This window comes from Canis lupus, chromosome 23, assembly GCF_003254725.2.
Source record: "Canis lupus dingo isolate Sandy chromosome 23, ASM325472v2, whole genome shotgun sequence".
Lineage (NCBI taxonomy): Eukaryota > Metazoa > Chordata > Mammalia > Carnivora > Canidae > Canis > Canis lupus.
The window spans coordinates 18,291,696-18,312,358 of record NC_064265.1 but is presented as its reverse complement, the minus strand read 5'-3'; the positions used below and the strand labels follow the sequence as shown (position 1 = coordinate 18,312,358).

The window sequence follows — 20,663 nt, the reverse complement described above, 5'->3', positions numbered from 1 at the left end:
TTATTCCCTAAATAAAGTTTAGCCCATGTTTGACTTCTACAGTCTTTTAATGAAAGGGCTGAAGACATTCCACGTTCAAAGAGGGCCAGGAGGGCAGTGTGCCTCATGGGATGCAAGAGCTTCTTGGAAATCTTCAGTGTTATTTCCTGCCTAGATCTGGTTGATGCTGTAAGGACAGGCTGGCTTTCATGACCCCATCAAATATGGTTTGTTTGTTTTTTCCCTTCCAGATTCTTAGAATTTGCACCAGGTATACCCCAGAACAAGACACCATGACTTTTTCAGATGGCCTTACCCTAAATCGAACTCAGATGCACAATGCTGGATTTGGTCCTCTGACTGACCTTGTGTTCACCTTTGCCAACCAGCTCCTGCCTTTGGAAATGGATGACACAGAAACAGGCCTTCTCAGTGCCATCTGCTTAATCTGTGGAGGTACCAACCACCTAGAAAACCTTCATGAGATTCCATCAAAAGCAGCTTACACTTATAATTTATGGGGATTTCCTATCTCCATTTTGGAGTTCTTTTGCATGGAAAAAGACACGTGAATAAACAGCCAGGCATGCATGTTTGGGGTTTGTTGCATCTTTCTGTATCGTTGTACGTTAAATAAAGCTATTTGGGATCCTTTTGCTCTGAAATACCAAAATGCTATTTCTCCAGTTGCCACCAGTATTTTTTTCCAAGCAGGATCAGACTGTTGTAAAATAAATTGCCTAAGGACATTTTAATGATAAGTAAGGGACTGCCATGTGCTGTTCTGTTTGTGAATTTAGTGGCTGGGACTACAAGTCACTGGGTTGTCTGGCCCCCACCCCACCCCCAGCCCTGGAAGGACTGGGATAAAATATGGCTTTCTTCTTTGTACTGACTCCTCCTGGCTCACAGGAGGTTGACTTGTAAGTGGTTAAAAAGTAATGGCTTTAATTACGGGGCGTTTTACCTTGCCTTTCTAACCAGGCGGCTGCTTGAAGTTGGTTTGAATTCAGTTCAGTAGTGACACCTCCTGGTCACGAGAAGTAATGGTCTCCCTGGAACAAAAGCTACCAGGCATCAAAATGTGCTTTTGACCAGCAAGAGGGACATTTTCAAGTATCACTGCTTAAAGCAGTCGCATGTATCTTCAAACCTGTATATGTGTTTGAATCATCAAATTAATAAAATCATAATATATGAGGACCAAGGAAACAAGAAAGGGAAATGAGTGGCAGCCCTTTTGCCTGGTAAGCATGTAACTCTGTCCTGATACTAATTGTTCAATACTTTATTCCTGCAAACTAGACCGCCAGGACCTTGAGGAACCAACAAAAGTAGATAAGCTACAGGAACCACTGCTGGAAGCACTAAAAATTTATATCAGAAAGAGACGACCCAGCAAGCCTCATATGTTTCCAAAGATCTTAATGAAAATCACAGATCTCCGCAGCATCAGTGCTAAAGGTATGTCTTCAGAGTCTACATGGTATTTACGAAGTGGTCCTGACTTGTTTTTTGTTTGTTTTTTGTTGTGACTTGTTTTTTTAAACTCGACGTTTTCATTCGGGATGTTTGATAATAGCTTATTTGTTGTTGGTCTGGAACTCATTTCTCATGGAAATCAAAATGAATAGTGTCCACCCTTTAAAAAACCTTGTATCTTACCCTACTCAATGATCTTAATAGATTAGGAATTTATAATTCAGGTGACTACATGAACAGAAAAACTGTTTTTTTTTTTTTTTTAAAGATTCATTTATTTTAGAGTATGCACGCCCATGAGTGCAAGGCAATAGGGAGGGGCAGAGGAAGGAAGAGAATTGCAAGCAGACTCCCTGCTGAGCGCCAAGCCCTACTGAGGGCTCGATTGCAAGAACCCTGAGATCACGACCTGAGTTGAAACTGAGAGTCAGACAGGACCGTTTTACTGACTGAGCCACCCAGGGAGCTGCTAGAAGAAGTATTTTCAAGAGAACATACTATATATTGACAGGCTTTTTAATTTCATAGTTTTATCCATTTCATTCCTTTCCACATATGCTCTGGTAGATATAAACTTGACTGAATTTTTTCTGACCATCCAAACCTCAGAAAATGAATAGTAATTAAGGCAACAGTTATTGGTGAAGTTTCTCTCTCAATTAATGTTGCATTGCTCTCTTGTGTATAGGCAAATTTGCTTCTGCACATTTCTCAGCAAAGGAATTCTTGCCGTCCTGTAAGGTATAAATATCCCCTGCCTAGTGATTTTTAGTTTGTGTGGCAACTCAAGCAATTACAGGAGTGCCTAGAGCCATATGACAGTTGAGTGCTAGCATTAGGGCTTTTCTGTGTAGAGAGAAAACTCAGCAGCCATCCGTGGTACCGAGTGTGCTGTTGTCCTTCTCCTTCCCCATTAGCATGCTCTGTCCCTGAAGATCTCGCTGTGCCAGGGAACAAACTCTACATCTCAGAAAGTGCTTTAAAAACAGAGTGAACTTGCTTGACAAGGAGTCTCCGTTCTTGAGCTACTTCTAAGAGATTTCCTCAGTGAGCCATTCTGAGTTCATCCCTAACATGGGATTAAGAGTATCTGCAAACAGCAGATACCAGTGCTTGGCCATTATAATTATGATGATTTTAAAAACAATGAGGCTGTTTAACTTAATACTGTCATTCTCTATATCTAGCTAGACCAGTGCTAATAGAATTTACTGTGATTATGGAAATATTCTATAATCTGCATTGTCCAATACAAGTAGCCACTAGCCACACGTGGCTCTCAAGCACTTAAAAAGTGGCTAATGCAATTGAGGCACTGTTTTTCCTAATTGTATTTAATTTAACGAATTTAAATTTAAATCGCCACATGTAGCTGGTGCCTCCTGTGCTGGACAGTGCCGAGCTACATCAACTTGATAATCAATCACTACACATTCATTACTTAAGTCACTTCCTTCATTTGTGGGTAACTGGTATCCTTTACAACGATCTCGTTTTAAGATAGGCTCTTTCTGGTCTTTTATCAGGAACTTCTTTTTGTAGATTATGTTAAGTAAATATATACTGCTAACCTTGCCTAAAACAGACTCAGGCATGGAATATCCTCAAATTTAAGCAAGTTGCCATACCCGTGCTGCTTTCCTACACATGAAGTAAGAAAGACTATTTAAATGTTGTAAAGTCAGGACGGCCACTGGTGGCACAGTTTACACCTTTGTTAAAGTAAATGGAAGACGATCCCTCATTATTCAGCTTAACTCCTTATCTCTACCAGATTTCTATTATCTCTCTTTAAAAGGTGCAGAACGTGTAATTACCTTGAAAATGGAAATTCCTGGATCAATGCCACCTCTCATTCAGGAAATGCTGGAGAATTCTGAAGGACATGAACCCTTGACCCCAAGTTCAAGTGGGAACCCAGCGGAGCACAGTCCCAGCATCTCACCTAGCTCAGTGGAAAACAGCGGTGTCAGTCAATCACCACTGGTGCAATAAGACACTTTCCAGCTACTTCAAACATTCCCCAAGACTTTCAGTTCCAGGACTTAAAACGCAAGAAAAAAGAAAAACATTTTTACTGCTGCTTAGTTTTTGGACTGAAAATATATTAAAACTCAAGAAGGACCAAGAAGTTTTCATATGTATCAATATATACTCCTCACTGTCTAACTTACCTAGAAGTACAGACTTTTTAAATTCTAAAAATCAGCCATTTCATGCAACCAGAAACTAGTTAAAAGCTTCTATTTTCCTCTTTGAACACTCAAGATTGCATGGCAAAGACCCAGTCAAAATGATTTACCCTGGTTAAGTTTCTGAAGACTTTGTACATACAGAAGTATGGCTCTGTTCTTTCTATACTGTATGTTTGGTGCTTTCCTTTTGCCTTGCATACTCAGAATAACCAAGACACCAAGGTTGTGAAACAGACTACTGTACGTGTCCAGCTCAGAAAGGCTCAAAAAAAACACAAAAAACAAAAAACTGTCTTGCTTTCACAGAGCAATCAGAACATCAAGGTAAGGAAAGGGGACTGTTGTACAGTATGACAAGATAAAGCTAGAGATAATTCTAATTTAGTTAGTATGGAAGCTTGTCCTTGCTCTTTTTGACGCTCTCAAATTGCGTCTATTTCATGTTGCCCAGTAAAAAGATACAAATTCACTGCACTAGCAGAAGAGAATTCTGTATCCGTGTAACTGCCAGTTCAGTTAATCAGATGTCATTTGTTCAATTGTTAATGTCACTTTAACAGTGGTTTATTAATGGCATAGCTACACAATTTAAAAAAAATACATTTTTACAGTAATGGTAGCCTCAAAGGCAGAAACACTTTTCAGTGTTAATAAGTTTTTTGTTTACCTAGTCACAAGCCATTAGGGAAATTTCATGGGATAATTCATGGGATAATTAGACTGGTCTACCACCTACACCATGTAACTCCAGTGTCCTTTCTGATTCGTGCCTGGTATTGAGGGTTTTCTTCCAGCCTCCCTGACGCCCAGGGGCTAAAATATGGACTCCCAAAGGCATGGACAGAGAATCTGCATCCTTTGACCTTGTTCGATCACTATGAAGCAGAGTGAAAGCTGTGGTAGAGTGGTTAACAGATACAAGTGTCAGTTTCTTAGTTCTCATTTAAGCACTAGTGGAATTTTTTTTTTTTTTTTTTGATATATTAGCAAGTCTGTGATGTACTTTCACTGGCTCTGTTTGTACATTGAGATTGTTTAACAATGCTTTCTATGTTCATATACTGTTTACCTTTTTCCATGGAGTCTCCTGGCAAAGAATAAAATATATTTATTTTAAAAGTGTATGGGAGATTTTACTACACTTTCATCTTTAGTAAAGACACCGAGTACACAGTTCCATTTTTAATGTTTAAATTTCATTTCAAAAAGCAGGTCTGTAGTCTGCAACCATGACAATTAAAATCTGTGCTAATGCACGGCAGTCTATAACAATTCTACAAGCCAATCAGACAGTACATGACATTTCAATGAGTAAAAAAGAGCATAAAACTGTATGTGTAAGAACAAAATGTTAAAAGGCCTACCACAATAATAAAAAACCATCAATTACATCATCACATTAAAATAAGCCAGATGTACAAAAGTCTGAGACAGAAAAGACAAAAGGACAACACAATTTATCTGTTGAAAAATGTTTGTGCTCTTTGGGCACTTAATTAAACATTGCAAAATCAACATCTTCTTCTTCATCAGACTCTGCAAAATATTTTACTTCTTTCCTAGCCCTACCGGTCCGTGGCAGAGAAGGTGGTTCAGAAGTGAAGTCTGATGGGAAGATGTCCACATCTGAATCCTGATCAAAAGATGTTTTCTTCGGTTTCTAGACAGGTTGAAAAAAAAAAAAAAGATTTAAAAATATCCGAGTTAAAATAGAATTATTCCTTACACTCGAGAAATATTGTAAATGATGAGGTTTCTAAAATCAGAATTGTAATGCTGACTTAAGTGTAAGGCCAGTTACCTAATCCTTTATCCGCTTTGTAAAAATAAGTCTAATAATCTACCACCCTGGTGCTCTGTTTGTTCTGAACTTCTATATCGCCAAGCAAATATACAAAGTGCCCAGATTAGTAAAAAGTACTCATTTATAAGTACCTAGAAATTCATGAAAGGAAAAACAAGACTTATGCACAGTATGGAGTGCACTCTATGTTTATAAAAATGCAGGGAAGAGTCACCAAGATGGACCAGAGGCACGAAATCAAGATGGAAAGCAGCATAAAGCTGAAATCATCTATGTTTGTATTTTTAAGTTCTAATACGAAGAGAGAGAGAAAAAAAGAGGGACACCTGATGCTTTTCTTTTACCTTAAAAAGATTGTGTGCTTCTGGAGAAAGGTCAGACTGTCAAAATTAGCCATAGTCCAAAAAAAAAAAAAAAGTTAGCCCTAGTTAAATAAATCCAAGTTAAAAAGAAATAGCCTTTATTTGGTCTGGAAAATATTATTTCAGACAGGTAGCATATAAGTTCTATGGCTCACTGGGTGAAATAGAATACTCTTAATTAAGTAGGCTAATTTATGCCCATAGTTTTATCCAAGAAATAGTCCTGATTATATGGGTTTTATACTTGGATAATTCTTTAACCATCCATAAGCCCTCTATGCATAAGACAGGCTAGGTTTAAAGCTGTTAAAAGACATTTTAGTAATAAGCCAACTAAGCCAGTTATAGATCATAAAACAATGCATTAAAAAGATGTTCCTAATTACCTTGCTTGTTGTTTTGGATGTTTTCCTGCCAGGGTTATAATCACCTTCATTTTCAGAGCCAGATGCTTTCCTTTTCTTTGCCCCTCGGCCTTTACCTTAAAATGATACAAAGGATATTTTTCTCCAAGGTTAAGTGCGACAGAAAAAATAAATGCCACAACATTATACCTCACTTCTTTGGCATGCCCCAATCAGTACTGCAATCCTGGTCTCTAAATATAAATGATGAAGCAACATTTTGGCAGCATCATTTCAGTTCTGGGATTGATATGACTGAAGAGTATTTCACAAATACATTTAAAACTAGTTGAAAGGTCCTGGTGATAAATTTTAATAACCAAGTCCCTGATATACAAGAGAAAATATTTGCATTTTGAACATGTAGTCCTTGGGCAGGAAAAGAAAATGTCTTCGAAGAGCGCTTTTTTAACTTGTATGTGATAAAAAAAAAATCTTAGTTTCTAAATTGTAATAGGCTAGTACCTTTAAAAATACAGTATGAATTACTAGAAAAATAATACATATTTATTAGTACAAATTATATGTTTGAACGTTTACTCTAAATTTTACTTATCACATATTAGCAACAACCACTTTAAGGAGCACAGTATTAGAATAAACTCCCAGCATGAATCATGCAATGATCTGTCAAATCCACGTTCTTTCTCAGATTTAGAAGCAGCACATGCAGCAGTTGTTGTTGCCATCTACCTAACCTCTTACTCTTGTTGGAGGAGGAAGAGGGAAAGGTAATATGCAAATGGTGCCAAAATATTCTCCATCCTACAATGATGCCAGATGTCAGTGAAAGAGAAAATGGAACCAAACTACAACTTTTAAAAATTCCTTAAGACCAAAAACTAACCAGGTTGAACTTGGAATATTTATCAAATGAATCAATGAAATGGCACTTGTGAACGTATAAAAGTTTCAAACCATGCATACCATACATACTGATCTCCTCGGTCACTGTTTCTTTTTTGCCCCTATTCTCCCTTGTTTTCATGTAGGTATCTCCTTATCCCAACCACCACTTTAAGACCTAAATACACTGATGGTAACATCTGTTGGTTGGAAAAAAGGTTGACCAGCTACTCTTAGAAAAAAAAATTACACCTTACATGTAGTTTTTAAAAAGCACCTTTGAAGACTTTCTAGATAGATTCTGGGGCAAAGAGGAGTACCAGGGAGAAGAACTGATGCTGCTGCCCTTACAGATCCCTAAGTATAGTGATTGCATTTCCTAGATGAGCAAAAAGCTCCTGTCTCAGAGTCCTAGCTCCAACAAGAGTCACTCTCTAGTTGTGAGGAACCCTCACCTGACTAATAACTACTTTCAGTGAGTCTGCGGCAGGAGGTCTTTTGATCCATTCTTAGAGGTGCAAATTGCTTACTTAACCTTTTTGAGTCTCAATTCCTTAATTTCTAAAACAAAGTGCTAGACTTCCTCTGAACTCCAATTCAGCACTGATTCTTAAGACACATTACTTATTGAAGAGCAAAGCAATTTAAAACAAAACTGGTCTCCCAAAATTCAGTAAGTAGAAGAGATTCTTTTCCACATAGCATACATTAGAGGGTTAAAAATAATCCTCACCTTTTGGGGGTGTAGTCTTCTTTGGAATGCCAAATTCTGAATCTGAGTCAGAGTTTATAGTTTCTACTTTCTTCTGTTTAGGGGTTCTCTTAGGCTTAGCAGCTGTATCTGAAGACGGCTTTCCTATGAAGCAAATTTCCATTTCATAAATCAATATACTTACTAACAAACCACACTCAAGTGAATCAATCCTATAATACAATTTCTTACTGCTGATATGAAATTGAGTAGCCTTAAATAACAAAATGATACTTGGTGCCAGTGTAAAAGGCAAACAATTTCTCATAGATGACAAAATGCTTTTTATTATTAATAATTTGCCTTTTGATATTTCAAGTGAGATTATTTTATACAAAGGCCATAAAAGTGAATTAAGCAGTAACATACGTTATTTATTTATTTATTTTTTTTTTTTAAGATTTTTTATTTTATTTATTCATAGAGACAGAGAGAGGCAGAGACACAGGTAGAGGGAGAAGCAGGCACCACCCAGAGAGCCCGACGTGGGACTCAATCCCGGGTCCCCAGGATCACGCCCTGGGCTGCAGGCAGCGCTAAACCGCTGCACCACCGGGGCTGCCCTAAGCAGTAACTTTTAAAAAGCAGTAGGAAAGATACAGTATAGTCATGACAGAAAAATAACTATTGGACATTAATTACAAGTCAAGTATTAATCACATGTTAGAAGTCCTAACTTCTAAAATATTTTAGAGAAAAAAAAAAACATTTTTATGGGACCCTCAAATACTCTGAATAGAAGCTGATTCACTTCCAGTCAAAAGTTGAAATCTAGACATGGCACTTTTATGTGGAAAGAAATAAGTGCACAATAGATCCAAAGGCCTTTGTTCTTATGAATTTTGCTTTTAAAATAGACTGTAAATAGAGCTGAAAAACAAAGTCTATGTGAAAACTATGATAAGTCAGTCTTTACTTGTGTGATTAGTAAAAACTAATGTGAGGGACACCTGGGTAGCTCGGCGGTTAAGCATCTGCCTTTGGCTCAGGTCATGATCCTGGGGTCCTGAGAACAAGTCCTGCATCAGGCTCCCCCAAGAGAGTCTCTGTGTGTCTCCCATGAATAAATAAATACAGTCTTTTAAAAAAAATGGTATTTTGTGGGAACTGTAGTTTTGGAAGACTAGGGGCTTCAACTATTTCACACAGGCATCATCCATTCAACTGACACAAGGCTAGTTCAGCTACTGGTGAAACAACCAAATAGCATAGGTGGTGTAGTGTGCTAGCTTTTTAGTCAATGCTCAACTCTAAATAAGAGTGAAGAGCTTGATAAAGGAAACAAGTTAATATGTTCAAAAAAGTGATATGGCTCCCAAGTTTTCAGGGTGGTTATAAGTGCTCACATGAAGACAACTTAAAAAAAGATGCATAAAGGGAAGCTGTAGGGCCTGTTAAAGTTTGAGTTCCCCAGAAGCAGATCCCATTTCATTCCAAAACAAAGTATAGGTACTTATTTGGGAGGTGAAAAAAAGATACAAAAATGAGACACGAAGAGAGAAGCCTCTCATCACTCAGGGCTTATTATCTCTTATCATGAACAATCTCTGAGCCACTGTAAAACACACATCCCAGAGTTAGCCTACCTGAGAGAAGAGCACTAACATATTTGCAAACCAGCTTTCCTCAATCACTGATAAAGGGTGGCTGGGGTGGGGAAATATGAACATTCCAACATAGTAACAAAAAGTCCTGAGGCAAAAAGAAATATAGTCCCTGGCCAATGTGTACTGAAGTAGTATGGCGAGGGGATATGGGCAGGGCACCTGCTGTGTTGGCCACAGAAGCTTCTGCAGTTAATTAATTTCTTACCATGGTCCGTGAATTCAAAATAAGGAGGGATTTTTGTTTTTGTTTTGCTATATCTAATGCCTGACATGGGGCTCAACACGGGGCTCAACCCCAGGACTCTGAGATCATGACCTGAGCCAAAGGCAGATGCTTAACCCACTGAGCCAGTCAGGTCCCCCTTAAAATGATATCTTATACACATTTTAAATAATTACCTCATATGGTTAGAAAACAAGAGGGATTCTCCTTATATGCATTTATACTATTTTCTACTAAAGTCCAAGTGCAGTTTTAAGTTATATTAAATTTATTTTAATATCAACTATATATCATTTATGCAATGCTTAACAACATCAAATAGAAGTACATACCCTTTTTAGCAGCTATTGTTTTACTTGGAACCTTATCTGTTTGTTTCAGACCAAATGACGGTGAAAAAACAGAGGCAGAATCTTCTTCATTGCTATCAAATTTAGCTGAATCTAAAAATTACAAAGCTTTTTTTCAGTTAAGAGATTCTATAAGGATCACTTAATAGTTAAACTTTGATTCTATTTACTAATGGCTTCTCTTTAGATAATTAATCTTATAAATTTCTACTTTGTGATCATATAGTCCATAATGTATCAACAGCTGAAAACAATATAAAAATGTTACATTTCAAAAATGTTAAATCTTAAATGTTAAATGTTAAATCTGTTACAAAACAATATACAAATATTGTATTGTATTCTTAATTTTTATTTACTTTATTACTCAAATATTGAGTAATAGAGTAATAAAAATTCTTAATAGTCCCAAATGCTAATCATTTAAAACATACTGACCAACTCAAAAATATTATTTTAAAATGGAATATTAAAAAGTTCTCACTGTTGATTATTTTAGTATCTACACATCTAATGCTACTAACCATTTGAGGAATATCAGTAATGGTCAAATCTAAGAGAGTAGTAACTTCATCTTTTAAAAAGCAATTTTAAATCATTGAAAATCAATTTAAAAGGTAGGTAGGCTTACCTTCAATTTACTTTTACACTCAATTAATTAATCAATTTCTCCCTCCATTTCTCCCTCCCTCCTGCCCCCTGTCAAACCAAAACTGGAACTGTTTTGGTTTGTTAAAATGTCTACTTTGATATTATAGTTTTATATAAATGTTCTGACATGCTGTCAAAAATGCTTGTCTATATACATAGAACATATACCAAATCTGTCTGCCTATATGTGTTAGGTGTATACAAGACAATTATGCCTAACTAGTTTTGACCTTAAAAATTCTACACACAAAAATATAGAGAATAAAAAATACATACCCTGATTAAATTTGTTTCTATGAAGGTTTTAGTCTTTTAGCTACTACAGTTTAATACAGCAAATCTGAATATTAGTCCCCTTGTAGTTTTTAGAAAACTGTCACATATATATTCACATTGCCATAAAAATCAAATTTCATCTTCAAAATTTCTTTCCATATCTTTTTCTCTATCAAAACACTACACCCACATCCATATACTTCATACACACATCTACCTTTCCACCTAAATGGTTCCATAATGCCTATTTTGATTAATTAGTTAAGTACTCATCTCAGGAAAAGCAAATAAAACTTATTATGTTGAGGAAAATGTAAAACGAAGGTAAGTTTTCTATCATAAAAAAATCCATAGCGATAGTACAGTAAGTAACCGGTGAAAAGACTGAGTGAGCGTACCATCTTCTGACTTCTGAGAGTATGAAGGAAATGAGAAGAGATTCCCAAAATCTTGACTTTTTTTGTCATGTGAAGATTTTCTATTAGAAAGAAAAATTAACCACAATATAATTTAAATACACAGTTTCAACTTGGTAAATTCTATATAATATGTACTGCAGGATTATAATTAACAAAGAGAAACCAGTGAGAGGACTGTAAAGACAGGTCAACCAAACTTTATTTTTCTGTCTCATATGCACAGGAATGCATACATACACAGAGACACCAGAAAAACTAATGATTTAATGTAAGACAATGGAAACTAGCAAAAGCTAAAGTTATTCAAAATACTGCTACATTAAATTTTATGATTAATAGAACTATTCCAGAATCCAACATCAGTAAATTACTGCCAAAAACCGAAGGAGAAAGCCTGAATCTATAAGTCATCAGTAATCCTATTTCTGATCTTAGATTGCATACGATAAAACACTTCTTTAACATAGTAAAGCACTTCCTTTAAAAATCTGGAATAAAAAAAAATAAATAAAAAATAAAAAATAAAAATCTGGAATAGCTCACAAACTTCACATCCTACACATTGGTGTTCAATACTCTCTGGAGGCCAAAAAAAGAAAAAAAAATCAATCAAGGCCAAAGTTAGGAAAGAAAATTAAACCTCCCAATTCTAAAGTTTTAGTAACTTCTTTTAACTATGTTGTTGGGCTGTGTCCCATAGGCCTGCTGCCTATTTTAAAAAAGAAAGTTTTACTGGAACTCAGCTATATTTATTCATTTACATACTGCTTATGGCTGCTTTCTTGCTACAACGGCAACAATGAGTAGTTAGAACAGAAACGATATGATATGGCCTGCAAAGCCAAAAAATATTTTCTATAGAACCCTTTACGGGGAAAAAACCCTGTCCATGCGATAAGATATAGCAATAGTTCTGTAAATAGCCACAATACTACCCAGATTTTTTTCCTTTGTGAGGAAGACAAATTCTTAAGACACAGCTTGCTATGAGATCTCTGATAGCTGTGTAAATAACTAACTGCACCATGTAACTGAATAGTAGTTGCTTCATTACTTACTCTGGAGTAGCTTTTGATTTGCCTGGTGAAAATGTATATTCATCTTTATCTAGGCCATCTGAAGGAACGAATTCATCTTCCCCATCATTTGTTATGGGAGATGCTTTAACTTTCAATTCCTCTAAATCATTATTGTCATCATCATCATCAGCATCATCATCCTCTTCTTCTGAGAAATCAAATGTGTACTTAGGTCTTTCAGCTAGGAGAAAAATAAAAGTGAAGGTTAACTTAAATCCAGTTTTACCCATGATATATTATGAATAATACATTTGAAAAATATTCCAGCTATCTCTAAAACTCGGAAAAAGAAAGAAAAGCATTCAGGAAAAAAAAAAAAGCCAACAACTTTGGCCTCAATGACTTTGATAATGTTAAATGTTCATCGTAGACTTCCCAGGAGGCTAATGTGGTAATGCTGCATATGGTACAGGGGAGCATATACTAATAAGATTAATTACTAGGGAGCTATTTGTCATACTCAAATATCAATTCAGAAATAGTGGGGAATATAGGCTATTGTAAAAGTGACTACTAAGATTTCCCACTTTTACAATTACAAAAGACCAATCTTACTAGTCTTAGAGCTCAACTTTCTCTTAACAAGAGTGCATAAAAGCTTCTATCTTCTATTCACAGTAGTTTTACTATGAAATGACAAACAGTAATAAATGAGAAAAAAGTAGAGATAAGACCTCAGGATATTACTAAAAAATAATTTAATATAAAGCATACAGAGGAAGACACATTGGATAATGCAAGTAACTTTTAGAATTTCTAACATCTACTGTGGAATAAAATTTTTTAAACATTTGGGTGCTAAATAATTTTATATTTCATTTTAGATGTATGAAAATGCCTATATAAATTTTGAAGCATCTAATTTAATAAATTAATTTTCAAAAGTTACTCATGTTAATTCACCAACATTTTATTACTTCTGCACATTAGGAAAATAAATTCAATCGCTGGTGATTAGAGAACCAAAGAATTTTAAGGCCTGACCTATAATTTTTTTTTTACAAAAAATTTATTTTTTATTGGTGTTCACAATTTGCCAACATACAGAATGCTCATCCCGTCAAGTGCCCCCCTCAGTGCCTGTCACCCATTCACCCCCAACCCCTGCCCTCCTCCCGACATATAATTTAAAAAGTATCTCCCAGAGGTTAAAACAACCATTTTATTGTATCATTCATTTTAAGTAGATCAGGACTTAATAAAACTTGAGAAAAATCTATAAAATAGGACACTCAATTTTTAAGTTATTTGAAGACTTCAAATTAATGAATATTCAGAAAGCATAAAGCTGCATATTCAGAAAGAATAACAAAATGATATCTTTATTTTAATTCTAGCTTTGCAATTATATAAATTATGCTATGTGCATGGAATCAGACTCCTTAAGTAGGAGGAAATTTTTCATGAAAACAAACAAAATGAAACTAAACTACAAAGCACTTCTGATCTATCACTGTTGGTGTTCTAAGATACACTTTTACCAAACATCTTCAAACCACTGAAGGAATATAACCCAAACTTTCTAATAAAATGCAATAAAACTTGATTCACTTTATAGCAATTATGTTCAACTTTGCTTAAAAACATCATTCTGTAAAGCAATTTTTTTAATTTTGTGAACTATAACTTCTGAAATACTAATAATTTAGTACTTTAATAGCATTGATAATACTAATAACACCAACATATCTGAGTAATACTAACTTGGTCAATATACAATATACAATAAAATAAATATAAAATGTATCAGAATACCAGCTGCTCTCCTAAGCAAAGAATCTCTTGGAATAACCACAGGTTCTGTTTCTTCCAAATCACTTTCTGACTTGGATTCATCATCTGACCAAGGATTCCGTTTCTTCACTTTCTTTGCACTGGATTTACCAGATGATGTAGGTGTTTTTCTCACCCTGGTACCTAACAACAACAACAATACGATATGTATCAATACTTGCACAAATGTCATTAGTAAAAATAAAACTGTTAATAATGAACAGTTAATTATAACAAGTGTTCACGAAAACTGAAGACATTACATCAACTACTTGACGAAAAAGCATAAAAACAAAACAAACAAAACCTGTACATATATATATGTTTTCTCACAAAAAACTTTGTAACAATCCTCACCAGGCTCCTTTTTCTCCCTTTTGGGTTTGGGACCTTTATTTACAGGAGCTGACGGGATCAATGCCTCTTCTCCAGTACCCTCTACTGGTGTTCCACTGAATTCTTCATCAAATTCTACTTTTACTGCTGTAGTATCAAGGTCGCCCTACACATTAAACAAACAAATAACCAGAAGTGAAAATAAAAATTAACATCATACATTTTAGAGATACATTTCTAGCTATAGATCACTTCTTATCAGTTAAGTAAAAATAAAATAATAAAATTATTTATTTTATGATTCTACTGAGGTCCAAATAGAGGATTTTGACCAGACCTGTTTTACTCTTTTTATCTACAGCAAATGATACTGCTTACCACTCTAATATTCTGATACATTCTATGAGATGATGGCTACTTAAAAGCAACTGTAAAAAAATAAGGCAGCTTTTGATTATCAAAGGGACTTTCAAACCAATAGCAAACTACACCAAAGGGTACCTGCAAAATAAGTTTCTATATGTTCAGGCCTCTACGTACTAGAAAAAAATCAGATTATTGAAGGAAGATAAGCAACACATGTCATGTACTGCTTGGCATTAGTCAAAGTATCCCTACCCTGAGATTATTAAGACAAAGAAAGACCCAAGGACAGGTCATCACAATACAAATAACATATATGGAGGGAGGTATAAAAGTAACCCATGGGAAGAAGTGAGCATCTCTGCTGAGAGCAGGGCCAGGAAAGATTCCATGGAGAAGGGGCCTTTCTCATTGGGTTTTTAAAGAATTACGTATGTTTGCTAGGTGAGCAGAGGGAAAGAAGAGCATTCCAAGCAAAACACAGAGAAGCATGATCGCCACACTATTTAGGGAATCACAAATAGTCTGCTAGGATTCAAGGAAACGTAAGAGGAAAGAGTACCCACACAGAAACATAGGGAAGCACGCAGTTGCTAAAACACTGAATACCAGAATCTGTGTGTAGTCAGTGGGAAGTCACTGAAAACTTTAAACCATTTGTGCGATAATCAGACTTATTTTTGGAAATATCATCTGGTAGTAAGAAATTAAACAGAGATAAATGAAGTGGAATAAAGTAGGAATCATGATAAAATCACTAGAAACAGGAAAACTAATTAAGAGGAACACTTTACATCAAAGAAAACTCATGGAATTCCAAGACAGTATCAATGGGGACGAAGATAAAGAGGGTGGATTTTGGAATTGCTTCATAGGCAGTTAATAGGATTTATTTTTATCTTTTTTTTTTTAAGATTTTATTTATTTATTCATGAGAGACAGAGAGAGAGGCAGAGACACAGGCAGAGGGAGAAGCAGGCTCCATGCAGGGAGCCCGACATGGGACTCAATTCTAGGTCTCCAGGATCCCACGCTGGGCTGAAGGTGGCGCTAAACCGCTAAGCCACCCAGCCTGCCCAGTTAACAGGATTTAGTTACTGATTAAATGAGGAAGTCCCTGGTTTTGAAATTGTTGATGATGGCTGATAAGGCACAGAGGTGGAAGAGCTTTTGAAATCAGGATAATGGGCTCAGCTTCAAATATGTGGAGTTTGAGGGGCTTTGGGCATTCAGGTAGCTATATTACCCTGGCACTCCTGAAAACATTACAGGTTAGGGACTAGATTTAAGAGTCATCAGTGTGAGGGCAGCCCCAGTGGCTCAGTGATTTAGCACCGCCTTCAGCCTGGGGTGTGATCCTGGAGACCTGGGATCGAGTCCCACATCAGGCTCCCTGCATGGAGCCTGCTTCTCCCTCTGCCTGTGTCTCTGCCTCTCTGTGTGTGTGTGCCTCTCATGAATAAACAAATAAAATCTTTAAATTAAAAAAAAAGTCATCAGTGTGAGTGAAAAAAAGCTCTGGGCATAGATGAGGTTACTTGAGACTGTGTAAGGTTAAGAGAAGAATGCTAAGAACAAACACCAACTGAAAAGGAGACAAGCCATTTCCTAAGGAGGAACCTGTGTGTAGCTAGGAAGCTAGCTAGGTAAAAGGGAAAATAGTATAGATGTAAAAAAAAAAGAAAAAAAAAAAAGAAAAGAAGTAGTATAGATGTCAATTTATCAGAACAGTAAAAGAGCGCAATGTTTCTGGTGTCACATGTTCCTATGCTTTCAAATATTAACTCGGTATAGAGAACTCTCCAATCTCTTACTCCAGCTCCAAGGCTCATTTCCTGAGCTCTAATAAGACTACTGGACTTATCTACATATCCACATCCCCTGGGTTCTAAAATCAACCTGCCAGAAACATTTGCCTCTCTCTTTTAGACCATCATGCCTCCTGTTTCCTCAACTCTGAACAGCTCTCTCAGGAGTTTCCTTCTTCTGGCTAACTCTTGCCCAACATGCTGGAGGGTAGGTAAGCCCCATACTTTTAAATCCTCAATAGCTCTAATCAATGCTAATGACAGAAGAGGTAGTCCTGGTAATTTTTAAACTAAGGGTAATAACAAATAAATAGTAAAAAATAGCTTACTTTAAAAACTACACAGACCTTTTTCTGTTTATGAGACTTCTTTAATTGGCCATAATGTAGAACTAAAGTTTCACTGTTAAGCTGATATATTTTTTTGGTTTTTGTTCCATGATTTTAAAGTAGAATGCTTCTAAATAGAGTATTTCTATTTTAAAAATGTAATCAACTAAGTAGCTCTTAAATATATATATGGATCCCTAGTTTACATTTTCTTTCTGTGCACCAAATGCTCTCATAGAACAAATTATTTCCTATCATAGTGAAATATATTAGAAACAAAGCATGAGGGATGCCTGCGTGGCTCAGTGGTTGAGTGTCTGCCTTTGGCTCAGGTTGTGATCCTGGGGTCCTGGGATCGAGTCCCACATCGGGCTCCCTGCAGGGAGCCTGCTTCTCCCTCTGCCTGTGTCTCTGCCTCTCTCTGTGTCTCTCTCATGAATAAATAAATAAAATCTTAAAAAAAATAAAGAAAGCATGACTTAAGCATACAGTAAAATTAAAATACATATATACATCATGATGAGGATGGAATCCCCCAATGAGTTAAAACAAGAGATATGTCATACCTTTTTCTTCTTCAGCAACTTTTTGCTGGCATCTGCCTTCATAGCAGTAATTTCAGGAACTATTCTTCTCCCATAGGGTGAGGGCATTGTCTCTTCCAATTGAAGTTTCTTCACCTTAGGTTTGCCAACTTTACCTTTTATTGCTTTTCCAGCCATTCCGGCCAAAATATCCTCTCGTTCTTGCGCTTCCACTTTCTAAAGTATAATTATAAAGGGGGCAAGGGGAAGAGGGTGGGTACATAAATAACTCATTAAAAAAAGACAATCACTACTGCATAAGAAATTAAAACTAATATCATGCATTCAGTAAGGAATAAACCTTTCCTTTTAACTGATCTAATCTAAAATAAATGCAAAAAAAACCCCACAATAATTCTAAATCAAAAGACCTGGGTTGTAGTCCTAAGCCTAACTAGTCTCTCATTTGTAAAACAAAAAGGTAGTAACTAAACGATCTATATGGTCCCTTCTAACTCTACGATCCCATGATGTATTGGGCAATTTTAGAAAAAGTTTAAATTTTCTACATTTTTTTTTTTAATTAGAATTCTACCTGGAGAAAACTAAGTTATAAAGAAAAAAAAAATCAAAATGTCTCTATTATAAACCTAAAGACACTATTATTCTACATTATAAAAATCAAAGTACCTATCATATATATTCTCTCTTGCCTCTTTTGGGGAAAAGAAACTGAATCAATAAGCTATTTTGAAGTCCTTTAAGAAAGTTAACAAAAAGTATCAGAATTCAATTTATTCTAAATCCCTACTCCCTATAGCTTTTTACATTAGACCTAACGTTTCTTTTTAACTTCATGTAGCTAGAAGCTTAATCCTAATGTGGCTTATAAACACATTCAACTTTACAGAGTTAAAAGAAACTAAAATAATTAAAGAAGAATTCTCATTCTTATTTCATAAACATTACTTTTCCAAATATATTTCAATGGAGACTTAACCTACATCCAGTTCTTCGACAAATGCTGCTAAGTCTTCTTTCCAAAGATCTGAAGGAGACTTTCTTTTAAGATCATTGACCTCTCGCCCCTACAATAAGAAAGTAGTATAATTTAAACATTCAGTAACTTAATAATGTACAAAGGGTAAATCAAAATACTTCTTTTTGGAAAAAGAAATGGATAATACTGAAATAGTTTCAAATTATTTAACCCACAAAAGTTCATACTTTTGCATCTCTCTGTTTAATCAGTTCTTCAACTTTTTCTTTAGTAAGAGACCACAGAGACATATTTAAAATATAATTAAAATCGGGGCCTGAAGGAGTTCCTGAATCAGAGGAACTATCATCATGCTGGTTTTGTGTTTCTTCCTCTTCTGCTGCCTGTAAAAAATAATAAACTTTATATTAAAGTCCTGTATGGTATCAAATCAATGCTGAATTTTACTGAATATTGAGTTAAAAATTCCACAAATGCTATACTTTTAATAGTCTATCTTAAGGGTGGTTGGGATTCTTTTAGGTTATCTGCAGGATTACCTATAAAAATGTATTTCCTGGGATCCCTGGGTGGCGCAGTGGTTTGGCGCCTGCCTTTTTGGCCCAGGGCGCGATCCTGGAGACCCGGGATCGAATCCCACATCGGGCTCCCAGTGCATGGAGCCTGCTTCTCCCTCTGCCTATGTCTCTGCCTCTCTCTCTTTCTCTCTCTGTGACTATCATAAATAAATAAATTTTTTTAAAAAAAAAGTATTTCCTATAAAAATATTCTAAAAATACACAATAATAAATCTTCAAAAGGAATGAGTATATTCAGTCACCATTTATCTGGGAATGTGATGAAAAATTAACTGCTTTGCCCAGGCACTAAGTCATGAAATGAGAAGATACCACATCTTGAAATTAATAGAGTAGAACTAATGTTTTATCACTGTATCTTGTCAGATTTTTATGTTGGTGAGTGAATGAACAATTTGAAAGCCAAAATAAGTATCACTTATGAAGAATGTTTTACAGTTGTAATATAAATAAATATGCTGAGGTACAGTCACTCATTATGTATGATTTCTTAATAAAATTTCTAAAGCAAGAGTACTCATGTAAGAATGAACAAAAGGTTCAATTAGGAATTTAAAAGCTGGTAAGTTAGAGTAAGAATTGTGAGGGCTATTCTGAAACTTTATTTATAAGGTCTTTTTATCATAGAAAAGATTGCAGTAAAAAATCCTCTAATGCTAGTATTAAATTTCAAAATTCAATGAATTTAACAGAAGTTATTATAGGTGACATCACTTTTCAGATTTTAAAAATAACAACAGCCATTAAATAAAACTGCATCTAAGTTGTTTAAGGCACTCAGATAGTTAATGACTGAGTTAACCATGACACTCCATGAAACAAAAAGTTCACTTTTGGTAACCAAAAAAGAAAAAATTGTTTTCATTTTAGTTTAAAATTTCAGTAAAATAATGTGTATATACAAAGTAAAATTTAGTGTACTTTCAAAGGGATAAAAATAAAAATTGCAAAGCAACATGCTTCATTACATAAACAAAACTATAAATTCAAATTAAGCAACAATAGCCAAATTAGAAATGCTATTGCTGAGTTGATCAATGATTAATAAGTACCTAGACAAACAGTACTTACGACAAATTCTACCATTTTAAAAATTCTTCATGAAACAGTGTGTTTGTATGGAATATTTAAGTTGTTACACTACTATTAAAATATTAGGGTGTCATAAAATCCTGTTTAGATCCATACTTTAGAAGCTTATTTGTTCTAGGTTTTGATGACACCCAAAGTATTGTAAATGAACACTCTATGAATATATGTGTATCTATCCTTGTTAACATGAAGATAACTAAGGATATTATCAGAAATCAAGAAAAATAAACTTTTCAAGTTCCAATAACAGAATTCTATTATGTTTAAAAAAAAAAAAAAAAACTCTAATCTCATAACTATCTGCTTTATAATTCTGTCTCCTCCAACTCTATACAATAGGAAGAGTACCTCCTTTTGTTACCTTAACCCCCAAAGTGGACACATGGCCAAGATACTGAGAAAATTTTGATGGTGACAATGAAATTACTAAAA

At 35.2% G+C, this 20,663-nt stretch overlaps 2 protein-coding genes across 10 annotated transcripts in view; one reads left to right on the top strand and one right to left on the bottom strand.

Annotated features, from left to right (window-relative positions):
* The window catches only part of RARB (retinoic acid receptor beta), a 725,304-nt gene extending 720,526 nt beyond the window's left edge, over nt 1-4,778 (top strand). For all 7 annotated transcript variants that reach the window (XM_035705024.2, XM_025461026.3, XM_025461022.3 and 4 more), the window contains 3 exons: nt 231-435; nt 1,285-1,443; nt 3,260-4,778. In XM_035705024.2, coding sequence (XP_035560917.1) covers nt 231-435; nt 1,285-1,443; nt 3,260-3,456 — 561 coding nt within the window. In that variant the 3' untranslated portion in view covers nt 3,457-4,778. The remainder of the gene's footprint in view (nt 1-230; nt 436-1,284; nt 1,444-3,259) is intronic.
* Nucleotides 4,779-4,825: 47 nt separating this feature from the next.
* The window catches only part of TOP2B (DNA topoisomerase II beta), a 59,310-nt gene continuing 43,472 nt past the window's right edge, over nt 4,826-20,663 (bottom strand). For all 3 annotated transcript variants that reach the window (XM_025461018.3, XM_025461017.3, XM_025461019.2), the window contains exons 26-36: nt 18,789-18,944; nt 18,566-18,649; nt 17,604-17,798; nt 14,559-14,703; nt 14,184-14,345; nt 12,408-12,609; nt 11,329-11,408; nt 9,986-10,096; nt 7,806-7,928; nt 6,209-6,303; nt 4,826-5,316 (exon numbers count right to left, since the gene is read on the bottom strand). In XM_025461018.3, the coding sequence (XP_025316803.1) occupies nt 5,149-5,316; nt 6,209-6,303; nt 7,806-7,928; nt 9,986-10,096; nt 11,329-11,408; nt 12,408-12,609; nt 14,184-14,345; nt 14,559-14,703; nt 17,604-17,798; nt 18,566-18,649; nt 18,789-18,944 (1,521 nt within the window). In that variant the 3' untranslated portion in view covers nt 4,826-5,148. The remainder of the gene's footprint in view (nt 5,317-6,208; nt 6,304-7,805; nt 7,929-9,985; nt 10,097-11,328; nt 11,409-12,407; nt 12,610-14,183; nt 14,346-14,558; nt 14,704-17,603; nt 17,799-18,565; nt 18,650-18,788; nt 18,945-20,663) is intronic.